This window comes from Hakea prostrata, chromosome 7 (assembly GCF_041222555.1).
Source record: "Hakea prostrata isolate BN-2017 chromosome 7, UWA_Hpros_2, whole genome shotgun sequence".
Lineage (NCBI taxonomy): Eukaryota > Viridiplantae > Streptophyta > Magnoliopsida > Proteales > Proteaceae > Hakea > Hakea prostrata.
Window position 1 is genome coordinate 1,021,644 of NC_142606.1, and position 22,104 is coordinate 1,043,747.

General features: G+C 38.3%; 2 protein-coding genes and 1 pseudogene across 4 annotated transcripts in view; 1 reads left to right on the forward strand and 2 right to left on the reverse strand.

Moving 5' to 3' along the window:
- Positions 1-1,545: 1,545 nt before the first annotated feature.
- On the forward strand, positions 1,546-13,396 carry LOC149008814 (nifU-like protein 4, mitochondrial). 3 transcript variants are annotated; one of them, XR_016174479.1, is made up of 7 exons: positions 1,546-1,958; positions 2,684-2,845; positions 3,406-3,581; positions 11,347-11,450; positions 11,564-11,675; positions 12,590-12,708; positions 12,813-13,396. XR_016174479.1 is itself a non-coding variant. In XM_089161977.1 (7 exons), exons 1-6 carry the CDS (start codon positions 1,742-1,744, stop codon positions 12,647-12,649), a joined length of 831 nt encoding a protein of 276 aa, XP_089018103.1. In that variant the 5' UTR covers positions 1,546-1,741; the 3' UTR covers positions 12,650-12,671; positions 12,783-13,396. The 3 variants fall into 3 exon arrangements, 2 of the variants coding, with proteins under 2 accessions (XP_089018103.1, XP_089018102.1); XM_089161977.1 differs by having other exon boundaries at positions 12,590-12,671; positions 12,783-13,396; XM_089161976.1 differs by having other exon boundaries at positions 12,590-12,671; positions 12,813-13,394.
- A 65-nt stretch (positions 13,397-13,461) lies between these two features.
- EMB3144 (AAA-type ATPase family protein) overlaps positions 13,462-22,104 on the reverse strand; it is a 30,690-nt gene continuing 22,047 nt past the window's right edge. The window contains exons 12-17 of the mRNA XM_089161974.1: positions 20,988-21,151; positions 20,765-20,870; positions 20,281-20,357; positions 18,992-19,135; positions 18,726-18,894; positions 13,462-13,969 (exon numbers count right to left, since the gene is read on the reverse strand). Coding sequence (XP_089018100.1) covers positions 18,751-18,894; positions 18,992-19,135; positions 20,281-20,357; positions 20,765-20,870; positions 20,988-21,151 — 635 coding nt within the window. The 3' untranslated portion in view covers positions 13,462-13,969; positions 18,726-18,750. The remainder of the gene's footprint in view (positions 13,970-18,725; positions 18,895-18,991; positions 19,136-20,280; positions 20,358-20,764; positions 20,871-20,987; positions 21,152-22,104) is intronic.
- LOC149008816 (putative membrane metalloprotease ARASP2, chloroplastic pseudogene) lies at positions 15,207-16,800 on the reverse strand (annotated as a pseudogene).

Sequence of the window (22,104 nt, forward strand, 5' to 3'; positions counted from 1 at the left end):
ATTAATTTTAAGAATTGAGTTCTATTGTTTTAAACGTTTGATGTGGTTTAAAGTCACCATAGATGACCAAAAAAATAAACCAACCAGTTCAGTTATAGAACCCGATCAGCCGGAAAAAAAAATGGAAGCGACAATTCCCGCCAATGGGAGATGGCAATGGAAATGGAAGAAAACAAGTATATACAGAATTTTAGACTCGTTTTAGCTTTGCAAGCTCCACGTTCAAGGTACAACTTACCCCAGCAACAACATGAGCATGAAGTCTACACTCACATGATCTGCCCGTGTCAGGCAGGGATTTTTATTTGCCGCCAACCAACAGTGAGGATTAGGTCACGTCAACATGTGTGAATCCAAAGACTAAATGGCCATGTATGTAAATACAAATTTTGCTTTTACATTTGAAGGTTTGAAAATTCTGAAATTTACAAAATTACATCCCTACCTTTACTGATGAATCCCAAACTCTTCCTTCGAGTCTCGAGTGCCTGAATCGCAGGCGACTGAGAAAAAGAAGGAAAGCAAACGAAATCTGAGCTTACAACAGATTCGGAGCCAACGCCATTGGAGCATACTCCGAGCTTTAGAACCAAAAACGGCGAAATCCCTAAAAACCCGCAAAGGAAAAAAATTCTATTAATGGAGGATCAATTGAGACCCAGTAGAGCCAAAAGGAGTCGACGGTAAAACGCAGAAAAAATAATAAAATAAGGGATAAAACCCAAAAATACCGCAATCGATGTTGTGTTTTTTGGTTGAAGGAATCGATGTTAACAAGGTTAGATCCGTCGTTTGCTGTTGTTGTTGGAGACGAAGCTGTTCGGGTTTGCGTTCCTGCTCTGCAACTTCTGCCTCACGGTGTTGAAGAGCGAGTTGCTCACGTTGGGCTTTGGTGATGAAGAGGGGCTTCCTAATGCTGGTGGAGAGTGTAGCGCTAACATCTTCGATCGGACATTTAATGTTGCCTGGTTATTTTGCAGTACTAAAATGGTTGATCGATCGGACTTCATTTCTCTGAAGTCACAAACTAGTTGTAAAACGACCAAGCGACTATGGCTCCAAAGGCACAAGCCTTCCTTTGGAGAAGAGATCATCCGAAGGGGAGAGCGAGAGATTCGCGTCCGAGTTGCCACCGCTCGACACAGAAGACAACGTGAAGTTAAATGAATGTCTGGATCGTTATCACAAACATTACAGATCTGCTTAGGGTTTTGTAGAAACTCACCTGAAGTTTGTCGGCATCAAAACACTGTCCAAAGTGTGATTTAGTGATTGGCTTAGGAGGAACCGGTGAACCGCTCCTGTTTTTCCTCAAGGGCATCTCCGTATACGTCGGCAGGGTTGCCGGAGTATAAGACGGAAAAGGGAGAGAGGATATTTAGGGATGAAATGGTTAAAAGTGTTGTAAAATTATAGCCATTAGATTAGAATAAGACAGGTGTTCATCATCTAACGGTTAACTGGAGGAAACATGACGATGTCAAACAGCAGCGGATAAAAATCCCCCATATAGGCAGTACGCATGCTCCGAAATCTTTTTTTTTTTTTGTTTGTTTTTTCGTGGAACGAATTCTTGAGTACTCTTTGGCGGTTAAGCTCCGACTTCTTGATACATATATAGGGAAGGAAACGGGAAAAGGCGAAGGCACAGAAAGCTATATATACAGAAAAAGAATTGTGGATTTAAGTGTTGTTTTCGACATAGACTGAAACAGGAGCGAAACAGTAGGGTTAAACAACGATGAGGGGGTTCACAAGATTGCTTAGTCGAATCGTTCCAAGTAGAAGACAGCTCCACAAGGAAGATAAGACCCTCTTCTCAAGTCGTCGCCTCTTCTTTTCTTCTTCTACGAGAGCCTATTTATTCCAGCCGAATCAAAACACATTTGTCACCTTCAATTCGACAAAATCATTGCCTGCCTCATCGTTCAATCTCGCAAAATGGGGTCTTTTTGGAGGTTGGTTATTTTTTCTTTCCTTGATTCTCACTTTCTACTCTTAGCCGCAATTGGGTTTTCATGTCTGATATATAAGACTCATCCTTGCTGGGCGATTTTGTTCCAGGCTTTTTATTGCTGTTATAGATTCGATAGGAAATTATACATTGAAACCTCTGGAATAGATATTACGTTGTTGGTAATAGTAACAAAAAGTTTCTATTTGGATAGCCAACTGACGCACCAGAACATAGTTTTATTGATTTGATTAGGAAAAACGCTTTCCTGGAAATGTTATGTCTTCTGATTTTAGTAGCACTGCTAAAACAAAACAATCATGGTTGTTTTACCCAAATAAAAATTATATGTAAATCGTGACAGGTTAGGACATTTTGGAAGCAATATGAACTTGCAGATTGAAAGGCAAAAATGTCTTGAAAACTTCTATGTATTTTCCTCCCTCACCTAGGATTGTAAAATTGGGGAGAAATTTGTCACCTTTTATAATCTGCATCATCCTTGTAATTTAATAGTGGAAGAATGAGACATACTGATCTGTAGTATTACTTGCTGCTCAGGTAGCTAAATTGAATTGATTTGTATGCCTCCAGGGTTATATGGTCTCTATTGAATTTGGTTTTTTATAAAATTGGAAAGTCGTCAGAACTATATATTGGTTTCCCTAGAATGGAGATGTAGATCAAAATAAATAATCTTCTATTCTTATGCGAATGCGGAATTGACAGGACAAAAGAGGAGCATGTTTATTCAAACCCAATCAACACCAAACCCTTCATCTCTTATGTTTTATCCTGGAAAGCCAGTTATGGAAATTGGAAGTGCAGACTTTCCAAATGCTCGTTCAGCCATGAATTCTCCCCTAGCAAAAGCTCTCTATGGCATTGATGGTATGCTTTCCTCTCTTTCAAAAATCTTTGACTTGTTTTTCTTTTCCTGGCAGCTTTGTTTGTCTTGTTTTATTTTCTCAATTTTCTTGTTAAGTTATTTGCTTTCTAGATGTTCAATTTTTATTAAGAAGATCTTCTTGTGCTCTTTTCCTCTCCCTTGCCTACAAGCTTGGCTTCTTGTATTTTCACGATAAATTGTGTTATATCTTGTTTAAAATTTAAGATTGTATCCTGTATGATAGCTAGTTGTTTTTATATTAGTATTTTGTGAAACTGAAGAAAATTAATCAAAACAAGAAGTAGAAGCAGGACTGATGCTCTCCCCTTGAGTGATGTCAATACAAATTTTGGATGTACTATAAATGTTGCTGCAATGCTGACAAATTAGGCACTAAAGATGCATTTTTCTCAATCTAGAATTTGTATGCCTCATGCATCTTGCTAGAATTAAAGGTGTTTTGGAATCTTTGCAACTTGTTTTCTTTCATTCTTCCTTTAATTGTAAACTTTCAATCAACTTGTGAACAATACTGGATTAACTGCATTTCTTTCTGATTCAGGAATCACTCGAGTATTCTTTGGATCAGATTTTATAACTGTGACAAAGTTAGAAGATATGTCTTGGGATCTTCTGAAACCTGAAATTTTTGCGGCAATCATGGACTTCTATACCTCTGGAGAGCCACTGTTTCTAGATTCGAGTGTGGCAGCTTCCATGGACACTGCTATTCATGAGGTATTCCTGTCATGTTTAGTCACTTCCAAATTTGCCTTACCTCATCCCTCCCTTTGTGGGTGATTACTTTCTTCTCTTAGTGTAGGAGGATGGTTGAAGTGTATTAGCATTTGCTTTAATGATATAGTATGCTAGCATAAGCACCCTAATGGAATTGCTTAAATAAAATAAAAAGAATGATGTATGCTTAACTTAAAGAAACATTTTATTAGTTGATAAGTCATATAAGTTTGCTTGAAAGAACTAGCAAGGTTCAATTGTCCTCTGTAGTAACATATAAGACGAAATCATACCCAGAATGTTGGTGAATATTTTTTAGTAACCAATGGTGAGGAATTTCCAAAAATTCTTCATTACACTGATGGTTGCCTTTTCTTCATCACATGCAACTCAAGCCTACAGTTTCCATGTTTTAGTATCGAGTCTTGAGATTCTATGATTAAGCAGCTTAAAATTACAACAATTTCTCCCTTCAATTTTCCCTTTTCTTTTAGTTGGTTGGATGTGTTCCCTAAGATGTCATTAATTTTAGTCTGACTGATAGATGAAATCCTTCTTTGACATCTTGCATTAACCGAGAGAACAATTGTCAATAGTATTTGTATGAAGTGTATTAATTGAACGCCAAATCAGTAGACAAGCATCACAAAAGGTGTATCTCTACTGGTGTGGCATCTTTTCCATTACTACAGCCACCACTAGAGCCATGGAGGCTCTTTTCTGTGCTTTCTTATAGAAAGGCCATGAATCTTCCTGCTTTCTCCACCTCATCAGCTAGTTTGCTGTCTATATTCCTAAATCTAAAGGAGGCCTTGGAATCTGTCATATCTAGGATTCCAATTCTACTAGCTTGGTGAAGCTTATCTGGAAAATCTCCTCCACATAGGTCAATTGGGTCTACTCTCATCTCCTAAAGTTTGACTCCATATGGACTCTCTCTCCCCTCGAACCTTCCTAGTCTGGAGGAAGCTTCTTCTCCTCAGATTCCTTACTCTGTCAGCCACCTCCACCTTTGTCTCAAATGGTTCCTCTATCTCCTTTTGGTTCAACCTTTAACATCCACTAGGTGTCCTCTACAATCACTTTGGCCCTTGTGTACTTGTATTGTGTATGACTCCCATATCCCCAAGACTACCCCCTCTCTTTGCCTGCATCTTTAATGGCTCCAAGTCTCCCCCTCTCCCTTAAGTTTCACAAAGGTTTGGACCTCCTTCCTCCCCCCTTCATGCCCTTCCTTATGATAGAACCATCTAGCTCCCTACCTCCTTGGACACCTTCTCCACCTTCTCGCTTGGAACATCTTCCCTACCTCTACCAAAGTGTCTCATGGTTCCCCTTTGTTTGGTTCAAAGGTCACATTCTTTGCCATTCCTGCACTCTACCTCTGCCTCCCCACCCAGCCTTTCCTTATTCACCACATCATCCATGCGACCCTCTAACTGCATCATTTGTTGGAATGGTTTTGGAGATGTGGATCACTTCTTTTGGTGCAGCTCCAAACTTGAAGAGGATCAACTGGGGCCAATTTTCTGGATCCTTTGTGTTATAAGATTTTGGGAAACTTAATTGAGATACATAGGAATATAAGTTATAGTGGTTAGATTGTTTTGGAGAGGTTTAGAGTAATGAAGTATACAAATGGATGGGGTAGGGTCTTGAGATATGCAATGAAAAGTAATTGGAATATGGTGAAACTTGGCGAAAATATAGGTAATGGTATATAGGGATGATCCCTAAAATTTGGAACTTTTTCTAATGGTTATATTGGTGTAGATCTAAGTTGGAAGTTTCAGTTTTTTGGGGAATACGGAAATAGAAAGGGGAAAAAGAAAAAAAGAAAAAAGAAAAAAGAAAGGGGAGCTAGTGTTTAGAATTAAAGGATTAGAAGAAGAATTGGGGTTGAAAATAATTCAACTTACATTTGGTTAGATATTCCTGAACAGCAACTTGAATAATAGAAGAAACTTTTGGGAAAGAAAAGAGTAGAAATCAAAGAAATGGATAACAATCCTGTATGATGCCAAACAGCATGACAGTGCTTACAAAAAGTCATACTTATTAATCAAATCATCTCTAATTGATGGAGGGATGTGTTACATATATACAACTTCTAAAATTCCTAATTGACTTAAAAAATGACTCTTAATTAGTACTTGAAAAATGAGGCTTATTAGATCCTATGATGTCAACAAGGTGAAAATTTGCTTGCTTGCTAGTTTAAATGGTTTTTGATTGGTTGAGTGGGTTATTATTATGTATAAGTTGGGCCTGTAGCATCACAAAGTCAAGATGTTACTGTTAGCTAAAGAGACATTTTGCCTTGCTTTCAGCAGTTAAGTGTTCATAGTCAGAAAATGGACAAAGGAAGAAGCAGATCTTAGGGGTGAGGAAAGGACTTCAGAAAAATTATGTGCCGCAAACTCATCTGATGTCCTGCTGTGTTTGCTGAGGAATTCAATTTAGTGAGGAAAATGTTGTATGGTTTGGTGAAATGAAATTTCTTGTACCTTGGGCTGGACAACAGCTGATGGCAGATAGTGGTTTGGGCTTTGCCAGCTCTCCGCTATGTCATTTGACCTCTCTCTAGTCCCTCTTTTCCTCTTACATAAATGGGTCAGATGCATAAGCTAAGCAAACAGTGATTCTACAATGTCAAGCATAGTTGTCAAGGTGTTGCCTAAGCGTCGCCTAGGTGATGCATGGGCTTCCTGACCCTGTCTTTAGGTCAAGGTGACTTGGTGTCGCCTTGGTTTTCACTGTGCTCTATCGCCTTGCCTCCTTGTCGCCAAGACAACTATGATGTCAAGTTTTACCAGTGGGTATTAAGTTGATGTTGCTCCCAAGCATTCAAATTATGAAATTAGGATGGACTAGGCACTCTTGATATCACTTTTTTGCATATGACATACTAGTCTTAGTTCCTTGTTGACAGCTACATTATAAAAGGGTGAAAACGCTTGGATAAGGTCTTGTCTGGCACCACAAATATTTCCTGGAGAGGGCCTTTTTTTCCTTTGCATAACTGTGTCCCTTTTTATGAACAAATTTTCTTTTTGAAGTGATCATAATTTATTATAGGTTATGGCCATAATACCTTATTCATTTCCTTTCATTCATGAAATTCTTAGCTGCAATGGTTGTACTTCAAAACTATCAGGCTTGAGGAGATTTGGTAAATCTCCTCAGCCTTGTTCACATATTTGACCTTCTCAAATGAACAAACCTCAAGTTCCCTTTGAGGTGTGAACTTATTCCCTCCATGGAATAGAATTGTTTCACAACCAACCCAAAAAAAATAAAAAAATCAAGGCACTTTGAACTTCATGAATTAGTTGTGATGTAGATTAATAGGAGAAGAACCAGCAGCATGACAGGTTCATTCCCATCAAGCCAGTATATGAAGATTGAGGCCCATATGCTGATATGTATTATTTAAGCCCACATAGCCATACCTATTATATTATCAATTATCAACTAGCAGCTTCTTTGGAGATAGCTTTCTGTTTTCAGTTGTTTCTATCTGTGTTACTTTTCAATTGTGAAGCTCCATCATATATCATCATTTAATTATCAGAAAAGGCTATCATTTTGAGGAGTTGTTTCAGCCTAGAGACGTATCCTTGTCAGGAAATTGATCCTACCCAAGTTGTCTAGTTACTGATGAGCTACGCTTTTGTTTTCTTCAGTGGCCGTCTATCATCCCTGGGTTCTGTTAAGCGTGATTGAGAGTTTAAGGGGATAAATCACCCTTCTGTTCACCTACTGTTTGGTGTTTTCTCTTATTCTTACATAGACATTGTACTGTTGATGAATTGGGAGATCCTATTGTGGGTTAGGTTAATATTTGCTTAGCTAAGTCTAAGTCTTTGTCTTAGAAGAAGTTGCTTGAAGCTTGATCTTTAGTTTGATGCTTCATCTGAGCTTATGGATTGATCTTCTATACTGTCCTGTGTTTCACATAGGATTTCACCTAAACTCATGTCTAAACTGAAGTATTTTGGCAAAATTTAACATTTTGGTGAAATTTCTGTCATTTCAACAAATTTTTGTACATGGACCCATATATAAAAACAAGATTCCTACAAAATTTTGACCTTTCACCTGAGAGCTACAAGATTCTTAGAAAATCTTAATTATTTGGGCAAAATTATCTATTTTGCTACCGAACCAGGGCTAGCAATCAACTGTGGAGCATTTGCTTCAACATTTGAAGGTATTTAAAGTGTCATTTGGCCAGTTTTCTCCAAACTTCAAATTTCAGTCTATACAGCTCTTGTGATCGATTTGAGAGATTTTTCAGGGAGAGTATGCCATGGCACTACATCATATTTCATAGTGTTTAGAGCCAACGTTCCACTTCAGATTCCCCCCCCCCTTCCCCTAGTCTAATGATTTAAACATATGTAACATGTTTAAATAAGCTGATGCAGATCAAAATTAATCTAGAAAACATAGAAGAATTCTGTTGTTCCATTGGCCTAAAATGAAGGTGTTGTCATTGTTGGCAACTTAAGTGGACTTTGATATGGTACAGCAACACACAAAAAGGTTCCGAGAGAAAGAATCCAATTCAAATAAAGAAAACTCAAGAATCCCGTTTATGAGGGTCTCTGTCCAGTTTTGATCAACCTTTTCATCGGATGGTCATCCAGTGTCTGATTGAGCCGATTTTTGGAGGAGAGCTTCAAGACTTCTTGATCTTCAAATCCAACGGTGGGATTGTTCATTGGAGATCTCTAAGTTAGTCCGATTTGTATGTCAAAACACTCCTTGTTTAAGTCAGATAGGAACTCTGAGTTTGATTCAAACTCTGAGTCCAGTTTTGATCAACCTCTTCATCGGATGGTCATCCAGTGTCCGATTGAGCCGATTTTTGGAGGAGAGCTTCACGACTCCTTGATCTTCAAATCCAATGGTGGGATTGTTCATTGGAGATCTCTAAGTTAGTCCGATTTGTACGTCAAAACACTCCTTGTTTAAGTCAGATAGGAACTCTGAGTTTGATTCAAACTCTGAGTTTAATTAATCTATAAAAGGAGAGCAAACTCCAGCAGAAGAAAAAGGACGTTTTGAGGAGCTTGGGAATAGGGTGGAGGTCGAACCAGAAGACGTTGGTTGGCTTTGGAGATCTGAAGCTTGGGAATAAGAAGTCTTTTGTTTTGCTGAACAAGAAAGAAAGTGAAAGAGAAGGAAGAAGAAGCAGTAGAAGAAAAGAAGGGGACATGGTTGTATGGTTTTTTTAAAGAGAGAAAACTGAAAAAGATTGAAAAGAGAAAAAAAAAAGAGTTGGAGAAAAAGAGAAACAAGTATTGTTACCATGCATCTCCCACAAGTTGAGGTAACCCGTATTCACAAGTGATTGTCTATTATTTTCTAGGTTATGTTTAATGATGAAGAATCTAGCTCATGAATGTAATTTGGGGAACTTGAATTATTGGTTTACATTGTGACCTAGCAAGTTGGAGCTTGTCTAGGGGGTTGGGGTTGGTGCCCTTGTCTGAATTGCATTTTAGACTATAACAGGGATTGGTGTTCCTGGACTGTTGTAGCAGTCAAAATATCTAGGAGTGTATAGAGTAATATACGAAACCCTAGGTAGGGTATTACTCCGTGGATGTAGGCAATTTGGCCGAACCACGTAAACTCTGGTGCATTGCGTTTTTGTTTATTTTTCTTTGTTGCACATATTGGAGTGCCTTGATTGCAGAGTGGTGGTACACTGTCTGGTAGACCCAGCCACATAGTGGTGTGTGGTGTGTGGTGACGTGTCCTTGTGCAGTTGATAGCTACGAGAATGTTCTAATTAATCTTGTTTCGAGATTAAAGAAGCTTCACATTGAAGTGAATTTTTGAAGACACTGATTCACCCCCCCCCCTCTCAGTGTCAATCTGGGAATAACAAATTCTAATATCATGAATAAGGAACCAAGAACAAGATGACATTGGTCAAAGACAACCACTTTGTTAGAATTGCAACACTTGTAATCAGCCTAGGGACTGCAAGGAAATTCAAAAATAAAAAGAAGAATAGAAGAAGACTGAAGAAGAGAAGCTGGGAGAGCTTGTATGTTGAACAAACCATCCAATAATGAAAGCAATGATGATATTGAAGACTTGCAAAATCGATAAGTATAGCAACATCAAAGGTACTATCCAAATAATGCTAGTGGTAGCGAGGAATCTCCACACTAATAGATAAAATTTGAGCCAAAAGTCGTATATCACAAGGAGGTAAGGTGCAGCTCCAATGTTTGCGCAAGTAGGTAAAGTGCAGCTCTAATGTCCATATAAGTTCCGCAAGAAGGCAAGTAGTAGGTAAAGCATGGGTAGGTAAAAGGCATTATTTGTTATTGTGGATCGAGTAGGTAGGTAAAAGGCAGTATAGATTACTGTGGACAAAGTAGGTAAGGGAGTATATGTTTCTACGGACCAAGGAGGTAGATAAAAGTAGTATGGTTCACTACAGACCAAGTAGATAGGTAAAGCTCGCTAAGTAATTAGTTAGATGTTGCTGTAAAATACCATCTTAGGAGGACAAGGATCTTCACCAATAATATTCTGAGTAGATATAGAAAGAGTCTCCAATCTCCCCCTCGCATGTAACGTTACACGTGGGCGAACAATGACCAAAAGTAGGACTACAACCAAAGTAGAGAGATCCCAAGTAATAATTTTCAATCCTTCCTTGAATTCATGGTATAAATAATCTCCAAGCAGATAGACCCCAAAAAACAATTTCCATGCTCCTCCTTCAGTCTTAGTCTATTCTTCTTCTTCTTTCTGAATATCCTTTCAGTCTCTAGGCTGATTATAAGTGCTGAAATTCCAACACTCTTAACTCAGGAATTAGTGACAGACACTTAACTGGAGTGTGGATCCAGTCACCACAGAAGGGCCTCAAATTCTGTGAGTCCTCACACAACAAGAGGGTACTTGGAGAAGGGAGAACTAGCTGTTGGAATTGTGATTTAAATGCAGCGGTCGGAATAGAACCATGAAAAATAGGTTGAATGCATTAAATGCTTGTGACGTCTAGGCAGCATTAATGGGTAAATGGAATTATGGCTGTATCATGAATTCATGGTCATCCTTGATGGCTTAGGGCAATATTTCCGTTTTTGGCCATGGAAATGACCTTATCAAAAGTTGCAAAAAGGGGCTAAGTTTCAGTACTGAAATGGCCAAAATAAAAGGGGGGGGGGGTTAGTGGCACCGAAATCCCACTGAAATCCAAAATGCAAACCTTGGATGGATGAAATCCACACACCTTATACTGAAAGCTCATAGCAACTAACAATATATCCAGTAACTCATACATTGCAATGGTTAGTTTGTGAATGATGGTTGGGGAACTATGTTATATTATCCTTTTACATCACACATAAATTGCATGTCCTGGGAACTTTTATGTAAAAATTTTCATTAATATAGCATTAAATATTGCATAATGGCTAGTACTGTGTTTTGCATTAAAGCTGAGAAAAAAAATTGACATGTTGGATGAGATGCTTGTCCATATCCATGTCTAGGATTTCAGAAAATAAATATTCACATTGCTTCTTATTAGTGATTAGGTAACTAGATAATATTATCCAGACAAGTCTTAATTGAATCCTCAGGTTTTGTTTTGCTAGCATAGGCATAATCTGCTATGTTTAATATCCACTACTAGGAGCTGAATTCTTAATTATTCTGATCCCTTTCGGCTTCTTCATACTTTCTAAATTATGCAGACATGACCTTTAGTTAATTTTATCCTTGCTAGGATGATTCAGAAACTGTTGCAATGATCAAAGAACTACTGGAGACTCGCATACGACCTGCAGTGCAAGATGATGGTGGGGACATTGAGTATCGAGGATTTGATCCGTATGGTTTTCTTGTATCTTAATACATTTGTTGAATATCAGTGTTGAAGGTTTTACTTGGATAGGGAGCTTAACATGTAGGTTAATCCTCCCCTTGTGAATGTACTTTCTCAGAGAATCTGGAGTGGTCAAACTAAGGATGCAAGGAGCATGCAGTGGCTGTCCTAGTTCGTCTGTGACTCTGAAATCAGGCATTGAAAACATGCTTATGCATTATGTACCAGAGGTAAGTAGTTAACCATTCAGCTGCCTCAGATAAAGTAACACTGGTCATTTTTAACGTGGATCATGATTGTCAAAAAGAAATTATCATGTACTTGTCTGGTAGTCCTCTATGGATGCACTGCCAAACATTGTGCTACAAGTGTTGTGGTACCAATCAAATGTCCCTTTGTCAATACTTATCTGAATGGTTTTGAAAGTGTTTGATCTCCTTGTGTTTCTTTTGCTACATTTAGTAGTTTAGTGTTTGGTTAAAATAATCCAATCTGCTAGGTTTTGTTTAGGTTTCACAATCATTCAACAACTATTCAGCCTTGTCCTAACTAATGGAATCAGTTGCATGGATCCTTAACCATCCTTACCCTCTAATCTGGGGTCGTATAATACAAGGTTAAAGTATGCATGTCTTTCCTCACCATTTCTCCTTTGAGCATTTTTAGGTCTGGTTGAGCTCTTTTAAAATGTTTCACATTCGTTGTTGATAAGAAACTTTAAATACATCCAAAGAGAGATCAAATCTTGCTTCTCAGTATGTTGGTTTGTGCTACTATATTTGTCGTCATTATCTCCCTATGCTGGCAGGAAAATACCTTATGCAATAAAACTAAAATTGTCCTACTGTCCTAAGTAACTCTGTTACCTTAACAGAGGTGCCAGTCCAAAGCAGTGCGGCAAACAGGTTAAAGGTACTTACAATATTCAATAGAATTCAGAAAATGTCAGTATTTCACCAACCTTAAGTGGTGAGCCTTTGGCACATTTGCCTTAGATTGGCCCTACATGTCATTTTTCTCGAAGTAAAGATCTGTGTGCCAATCTGGTCATTGGAGTTAAATTGTATAGTGGATCGTCCATTGCCTTACCAGTAAATATTTGTTACACACATTCTCACACTTTATTAAATGTATTACCAAGCAGGTTAAAGGCGTTGAACAAGAACTGGACGATGAAGATGAAGCAGCAAATCTTACCAGCTAGATGAATTGACACTCATTAAATGGTATGCATCTTCCACGAAGATGAAGATCAGATTTTAGGTTTACATCTTCTTACAGCTTGCTTTCCTCTTCCATCGTTATGGATTTAACAAATATTGGGTTGTCTTGGACAGTTCAACTCACTGTGGATCCAATTGTATCAGGAGCTTTTAGAGGAGAGAGGTCCATGCATTTACTTCACCAGGTTGCAGAGCACAGCTTCCCAGTTCTTTTAATCAAATGTCATTGTGTGTGTTAAATTACTGATGAGAAATATGAAGAAATCAGGGTGTGCCAAAGCATTCTGTGCCATCTTGAGTTACTCTTTTTAATGGCAACATCGAAGGTTCTGTGCGACTTTCATAAGTTCGGTGGTTCATTATCCATGGGATGTGATTCTAAGATTTCCGTATCTCTGTTTGTAAGTTCGGTGGTTCATGTGATTCTAAGACTTCCGTGTGTCTGTTTGCAACTGAATTGAGTGTATTCTTTTTTGCTTTTCTTTTCGTTTTGTGTTTTTTTTCGAGAAGACTAAATGTTTACTAATTAGTCAACTAAATCTTCAGTATTCATGTCCCTAATAGCCTCTGTATCTTGGATTGCGACCTAACTGGAGACCAAGGTAGCCAAACTTTTAGCAAAATCGTCAGGAATGAGTTAAGAGGAGCGGTAATTTTTGCCATATCTAAGCGATGAAGCAACGGCGGTGATACGTACCACGGCAAGAGTAGACCCTAAAAACCTTAAAATTTGAAGGTTGGAGTGAAAAGTTTTAGTCGACAGGACGCACACTATCAGGAAATATTGTCTCCGTTCTTCACCTGTTGGTGATCCGAATCTCTTTCCCAATTCATGCTGCTAGGACATACGTGTCACCCGAAGTGCAAAATGCAAGTTTGCAAGGCATGTAGGAGATGAATAAGAAGCAAATCGAGAAAATTTTGCAGCCATTATGTGTCGTTAAAACTATTCAAACTTTTCAATACAGATTCTTTTTTTCTTTTTTGTAGAGTTAAAATACTTAAATCAGCATTCCTTACATGGAGTGTTGTTGTCCAACCATTTCTGCAGCTCCAATCTCACCTACTGGGAGGTGCGCATGATTATATGATGTTTTATCTTACCGCACGGTTCCAAAAGCTTCAGGAACCGAAGGGCAAGCACCACAGCGAATAATCACTCTGGAAAGGAACCACCTGCTCCTTAATATCATGTCTAGTCATCTCTGTCAGACTCCCGATCTTCAAATGACTTCCAGGTTGGGATTGTATCTCTATATTCAGAGCCTTAAGAAATGGAAAAAACTTTATATCCACCAGTCCTGCAACAAAAGCCAATTCAACATTACAAAGGGGATACCTAAGACTTTTCCCTTGTGGGGTGTGGGTGTGGGTGTGGGGGTGGGGGTGGGGGCGCCTAACTTTTCAGGTTTTAACCATTTCCCAAAGCATCGTGTCCTTATCTCCAGCAGAATGCTACAGTTGTATGTTTGAATCAGTACAAACAAGAATTTTCTCAAAATAATCTTCCATTTTACCGTTCTGGAGCTAGTTTAGGATCTTGAAGTTGCAAATGCCAGTTAAGACATTTACCAACTTCCGTGAAGTGGCTTGGAAAATAAGAACCCCTAAAAATTCAAGTCTCTACCATGTCTCAGAATTATGGTTAATCAATAATACTCGTGATGACAACTCACTCTAATCAAAGATAAAATTAGCTTTCGGCTGGCCCCGAGGTAAAAGAAAAATGAATAGAAGAGTCGCCAAGATATTTTAAGCTCAAAGTCAAACCTCTAATTATGCTTGACATTGTCTTTTGAATGACAGACAAGATAAACTTAAAAATGCAGAAATTTGTGGTAGTAATGTAGGTACAATTTGAAGTAACTGCATTACAAAGCACAACTCACTAAATGACACCTCTATAGGCACATTAGAAACTTGCATAATCTGTTTTTGTCGCCGCTTGTCTCATTCCCAAAAATTTACTACTACTCATACAAAAAGGCTTTCAAAGAATGACCACAGAGAAAGAACATTCCAATTCGATTCCTAGAGGCTTATTTAAATACTCAGAATTCTGTGAGAACCATGCGACCCAACTTCTACAAGGAGACTCGTGAAAGGGAATTGACTGTACTACTACCCAAACAACAATCGGGCTCTATCCGATTTGAAGCACGGTTTTGGGTGGGGATAATAAAAAAACATTTTTTTATTCTAACCAATGATCCAAAGACAGAAAGCCTAAGACGTAAAGGGGCTAGTGAGTTCTGTGGCTCTTTATTCTAAAAATAATGACCCAATTTGAGCTAAATAAAAAAAGAGTTTTTTTACACAGAACTGACTATTTTTTGGGTGAAATTAGTAACCACCCACTATGATGATGTATTACATGGCACCCACTTGAAAATTACAAGTTACGCATCAGTTAAATTTTGTTGTTAAATGGTTGGTAAAATTACCTAAATGCCCTTATCCTTATTTAAGGCATTTGAAATTTGAAATTCTAATTCCCAAATGCCCTTTGGGCAGTGAAATGACATTATTACCCCCATTTAATACCCTTCCATACCCAACCCTTAGATGGGAGAAGGGACTTCTACCTACACCTTGCTGAAAACCGCCCACCGCCGCCACCATCTGAAATCAAATTTGAAAAATGTTTGTTTGATGCTATCAAAAACATTGTAGCTGAGACCCCAAAATTCCTTTCCACTGAGGTTCAAAGCCTCTGGGAAATTCTTCAGCCTAACCTTGGATATCTTAAGATAAGAAGATAACTGAACACCAATCTTCCATGTTCCATCCGAGCTATCATCTGGAGTAACCCCAACTTCCAAAGCCTGCTGTCCTCTTTCAACTTTAAGAGACACATTCCTTCTGGGACTTTTTTAACGATATCAACAACCTGAAAAACAGAAGCGGATGACCTAGGCAGTTCAATCCGTTAACAGATAGAATAACATTGCCAAGGTCAATCCGTCTGGAGATGTAGCTGCATAGGCTCAAACCACAGGCACAATCACCCCAGGCAAGAACTCTTGAACAGGCAACAACCGATAAGACTTGGAAAAAGTTGATGGCATAAGCAAAGATTACATTGGCAATTACTCCGGCCAAAATTACACTAACCCTATCTAGGCTTGGTCTATTCTTAAGAAAATTTTCATCGTCGATGGGTATACCACTATCAGTATCATTTTCCGAAAAACCCACACACCCTCCAAGAGGAAATGCTCTGATGGAGTATTCTACATTGTTTGAATTCAATTTAGCAAGAACTAGGCCAAACCCAATTGCGAATTTACTAAACACGAATTCCTTGGAGATGAGCAGTGAGGAAGTGTCCACTCTCATGAACGAGAATGATGGCTGCCAGCACTGCTGCTGCCTCTACAACAGATTGGGCACTTTCTAAATTTTCTAATTCGAATCCAGGAAATGCCCAAACACAAAAAGAGTTCCTCTTCTCACACAGGTTTCTTGTATTCTCACGAGAAAATTGGTGAAAAGGAGAAGAAGACGAAGAACACAGAGAAGTAGAAGAAGAAATAAGCGAACTTGTCAGCTGGGTTTTAGGTTTCAGAGGGTATGTGGAGATGGGTGCCTTCAGGAAAGAGTAGGCAGAGAGTAGGCAGACAAAGCTGGGGGGGGGGGGGGGGAGGAGACTGAGAGGTCTATAATCATTGTTTTGAGATTTTGAATCTTTTTTCAGAGGAAAGAGTATGAAGCTAAAAAGCTTGTGAAAGAAATATTAGATAAGATCATTGAAAAGGGTGTACGGAGAACTTTGAGTTTAGAGCAGCAAAAAAATATAGTTTGGATAACACAGTTGCTCTGTGGAGGGGAAATCAGCACTGTAATTCGATCCCCAAATCTGGTTTCTGGCAGCAGTGGGCGGTTTCCGGCAAGGTGTAGGTAGAAGATGGGTCCCTTCACCCACCTAAGGGTTGAGACTGGGAGGTAATAATGTCATTTCACTGCCCAAAGGGCATTTGGGTAATTTAATTTCAAGTTTTAAATGACTTAAATAAGGATAAGGGCATTTAGGTAATTTTACCAGTCATTTAACAGCAAAACTTAATTGTGGGTAACTTGTAATTTTTCATGCGGGTGCCATGTAATTTACAGTATAATAGTGGGTGGTCATTATCGCATTACTTAAAATTGTCATCTGCCTTTGCATGGTTTTGAAGTAAATATACGAAATGATAGGATGTACCTCATTGAAAGAAAATAGTGTCATACTAGAAGGTAAAAAAGCAAGGTTACAAATTATTTGACACAAAAATAAGTATCAAGAAAATCTGTCGAAATTACCTCAAGTATGCTGGTGACGTGATCATTTTTGCTTCAATTACCAGAATTTCCAGTCAGTGTAGTGACGTTAATCAACACTGACGACCATTTCTACAGCCTAATGTAGATAACTCCCCCCCCCCCCCCCCAACCAAAAAAAAAAGACCCAGTTCAAAATCCGCTCTAGGAAATCTAAGGGGGCTGAGTTTACTTACTGTAGGATGGGAAGTTGGGTTTACTCTTCGCAGAATATAATTATTGACCTCTCCCAACAGCCATCTTGTCTTTATCGTTTGCTTATATTCACTCAAGGCCTTGTTCCTGGGGGGTTTGAATTTTCCGCATTGAGTTAAGAGGACAGTATGTTTGTTTGGGTGGCCACACTAGAAAGTAAAGGTTAGGAACCTTTGAGGAGCAAACAAAGGGTAGTAACTAGTAAGAGGTTGGGTTCAAACTTTCTTCCAAAACAAACCCTTGCCAATGGCATCTGACACCACATTTTATGTTCACATTGTTGGGAATCTTTTCAGAAACTAAAAATCCACCCCAGTTCTCCTCCCTATGGAGATCAGTCATGAAGCTCTTCTGGTCAAAGCAACTTTAGCAAGGTGGGAAACTATTGATCCTTTGTGTCCCCTATCTAATTCAAGCATCAAGAAACAATCTGGCATGCCCAATTTGACTGCACAATACCTGCCAGAATCTGGGCTACCAGTCCACTGGATCTATTCCAACTAATAAGATTAGTCCTCCCTCCCTGCATCACTGTTTTCTCCTTCTCTATGATTTTGTCATCTAATAAAACAAGTTGCCCATGGGTCTCCAATATCATTGTGATTTTGGCCTACTTCATTTGGAAGACAGGAACCAAGTGGTGGTGAGAGAAAATACCCCTCAATCCTCAATCAATTTTAGAAAACACAAACATATGGATCATAGATCTAAATCTATACCCTAGCAGAAGTGATGATAAGGAGCCTTTCATAATGGACAATGGTAATGCACCTATCCTCAGCCTAAGGTTATAATTCCATCACTAACATACCCATTCCTCATATGTGCAGGATACCATAAGAGGAATCTAACATGGATTTTTTTAAGTATTGAACATCTCTGTTCTTTTTCATGACTAAATTGGAAAATATTATTCCAACCAGATTCATCAAGACAAATTTTATCTCAACCAGTTGTTGAGAGGCAGAAGTCAGAGTTCATTTATTTCTCTTGGTAATTGAAGTCAGCGGACTTCTTAACAGTTGCCTTATGTTCTCTCTGAAGGATGGTACAATGTGCACACCTAGAATGTACAACCATGCAACAGATCATCAAGGAACCAATTGAGTACCCTAGACTTTTTGGAATACTTTCATATTTTAGACAAATGACAGATCTAACTCAAAACAATATTATCTTGTAATATTGAAGGATGTAGGGACTTTAACTCTTTTAAGGCTTCCTTACAAGGCAGCAACACTCCAAAAGGGGATATCTACTACTGTAACTGTTTCAGATATTTTATTTTTTAATCTAATGAAAAAATTTCTTCTTCCTAAACCCCCCCACCCCGGGGGAGGTTGAGTTCAACAGATCTTGTTGTCTGCACAAGTTCAAGGGTCATATAAAGTACTCTTCAAATTAAAATATTTTCTGCTCCAGTCACTCTCAACAGCCCCCCCCCCCCCCCCCCCTCTTTCACACGAAAAAAAAAAAGACCAGAAACCCACAAAAACAAAATAATAATATAAATAAATAAAATACGAAGTAAAGAGGGCATACCCCAAGATTGAAAATACTGAAACTCTCAAAGGAAGTGATCTGCAATCAAAAGCTGAGGTATCTCTGGATCTTCCTCAATCTCCATAGAAACTTCATCCTTAATTTCCTGGATCCTTTTATCCCATATGCCATCTATTTGTTTCCAAGTCTCATCACTAATGATTTGTGTCTGCAAATGAAAAAAAAAGCATCGGTTAGCATAAGCATAGCAACTAACAGTGGTTATTTAAAAAAAATGTACTTATTCTTCCATTATTTAACCTTACCTCCAGAGGGCGGGGTGCACCAAAGGTTGAAAACCCCATGTTTCCTGGAGCAAAGGTAACCCTTCCAGGAAGAGAAATCCCATGGATACCCCATCGTCCAGCATAGATGAGTGCACCATACTCATCAATCGGATGCACAGGAGGCTGCGATAGGGAGCGTCAGAACGAACATGACATAAAGGTTAGCAAACATTAAAGAAGAATTAGATGGTTCAGATTATCAGATCATGCATGCTTTATACATAGAAACAAAAGTGTTGAATATCAAAATGCAACAGTTACACAGAGAGACATAATAAGCACACATGAGAATATCAAGGGTAAGATATAGGAAGGATAAAAGCATAATAAACTAATGTATAACAGAAACAGGTAACCTCAAACTGAACTCGCATTTTGATACATCTTCAAGTAAATAATCAACGAAAATTAAACTTAGAGAACACAGATTGAAGTTTGGAAATCGCTGGTTGTTATTTGCAACGAGAAATTGGATTTTGGAAAATCAAAAAGCAAACCCAAGAAACAGAGAGGGGTCAGCAGATAAAATAAGATAAAGCAAAACAAAGAATATGAGAGAAGAGCAACAGATGGCAGCATCTCAATAGGCTTCTAAGAATGACAGTCTCACACCCTACAGTGCTGAAACAATCAGGCTTCAAACGTAAGAAGCATTCATCGAAGCAACCCAAAACATTAATAAATATATCAGAAGGTAAAAAGGTAACTATTTGTCTATTTCAATGACCCAAAAGCAATAAAAAAAAAATTTGGAGAAGAATAGTTCACGAAAAGCCTGTCTTTCAAATATATTTTCTCACTGTTTTCTTGTAATCTTAAAACTTTATTTCCCCAATCAAAGAAAATATTCAGAAATGGAAATATACTTAACATGTGATGAAATGAAGTGCTTGAACCCAGGAAAACAACTTTTGAAACTATATCACAAGATGTAGGGTGCTCAATAACAAGTAATAAGATCGCAACATTATCCACAAAATAATCAACCCAATTTGCTCGCATCATCAGCTATGTGATTTGGAAACTAATTAAGACAAGGTAGTAAAAATACCACCACCCATCAATAAACCATATAACACGGCATATCAACAATAGAGCAAAAGGACTCAAATATGTGTTTCTAATAAAATGATAGCAGGATGCCAATACAGTGAATTCTCTTGTAAACCATCATAATCTGTGTTTCTTTAACCTTAGACAGTGGTAAACTTAAAAATCAGGACAAATAACTGCAAATCTGTAATGAGAATTTTCAGTTAAAGAAAAACCTGGGTTATTCGTGGAGCCTTTTCATATGTTTCCCATATCTCTTCAGCACTAATCTGTCCTTTCTCCAACAAAATATCTATGTCCAATTTGAAAGTTCACAGACAATCAGCACCAAGAACTTCACAGGTAAAACTAAAATATGGTAAATCACTACAAAACATAAGAGTTCTTTAGAGAGGCATTGTCAGTGGGTAACCCTTGGCACAACAGTTAAGTTGTGCCATTGCAACTATCAGGTTGCAGCAGGTTCAAAAAATGGTAACAGCCTCTCCACAAAGTGAGGAGTGGTTGCGAGGCCGCATACAACACCCCCTCCCCCTTCTTCCTCTTTATAATCCCTGCAGCAATAGGAGCCTCATGCAGTTGAGAACTTCTTTATTCAATACAAGTTCTAACCAACTACTACAGTGTTCCCACGAGTATACTATTGAGGTTAATCTAGCAGGCAGCAGGAATCGAGCAGAAAAATAGCTCAACATTGACCTGTGATTGTCTCAACAGCCGAATGATATTCCCACAGCACAGAAGAACACTTCTCCACAGCAAAACGCAAATACTCATCTCGCAGTGCATCCAATTTTGCTGCAAGCTGTCAACAGTCGCTCAAAAATAATCAATAATTTATTTAAGCTAGTCCAAACTTGCTGTTAGAGCAAAGCTAACCCATCAAGGAACAAAATGCATGATTACTATTTGATTAACCTACATTTGGTACAAGATCACTTTCGTATCTATAATAAGCTTGCCCAAACGCTGTCATCCCTGTCTGCAGAATCAATAACTCAGCAAGCCTAGAAGCCTCAGACGTAGCCTTCGCCGAAATCCAGCACATGTTGTCAACCCCAAACATTTCCTCCTCAATTACTCTAGCTACACAATAAAATTTTTAACTCATAACTAGAAAGTATATCATGTATTAATTTTCATATGTTGATAAATAATAAAGAAAATAACAAAGTATTAGTATATTATGAGCAGAGACATTTAAACGCCTAGTCGATTGAATTGAGAGATCTATAGATTAGGTTTATGCTCACCACTGCATTGTTGATTTTTACTATTTTAAAGAGATTCATCGTTGAAAAAAATAAACATACAAGGTGAAATAGAACATCAAGACATCAAAATTTTGAAACAAATTTTTGCTCCACATTATCATGACATCACATGCATGCTCGAACACTAAAGAAGCAATTCTCAAACCCCAAAAGAATCTGGACTCAGAGTAGGACCAGGTACATATGATTTGGTAGAATCACTAGAATGAACATCTAGACAATGAGATAGGAGAAACAACCGATATCAACGGGTAGCTTGAGTTGGGAGAGTCACAACAAGCAGATGAAGATGGCCATATGTGTTTCTAAAATCACAAGGTAAACATTTTGTGAAGACTAGATTGGGTTTACTTATTGTATATTGTATGGCTCTTCTTTCAGTAACTGGTCACTCTGTTGTGTTTCTTCCTTCTAAGGGATCCATCATCCCCTTCAGTAAGTTACTCAAACTCATCCAAATAAGAAGCTACAGGGACGATCTCTCAATTGGTTTCCAATGGATACGTCATTCATCAGTAATTTGAATGAAACATAAATCTTCCCTTTTTGACACTATGCAGTTCAACTGTGTTGCATAGAATTTCATATGAATATATGTCTGTAACTGTAAAGGCTCATCACCCACTGCCTCACTGCTACAGCCTCACCTACCTCCAACTATTCTTCTTCTTACACCTCTCAATGTCTCTCAACTCTTCTCCTTTTCTTCTTCTGTACAGAATTTGACAATCCATTAGATAAAATAGAAACTGATCGAGAAGTAAG

Coding starts and splice junctions, on each gene's coding strand:
- LOC149008814 (XM_089161977.1), top strand. CDS start 1,742: ATGAGGGGGTTCACAAGATTGCTTAGTCGAATCGTTCCAAGTAGAAGA. Junction 2,846..3,405: donor AGCTCTCTATGGCATTGATG/GTATGCTTTCCT, acceptor TTTCTGATTCAG/GAATCACTCGAGTATTCTTT. Junction 3,582..11,346: donor TGGACACTGCTATTCATGAG/GTATTCCTGTCA, acceptor TATCCTTGCTAG/GATGATTCAGAAACTGTTGC.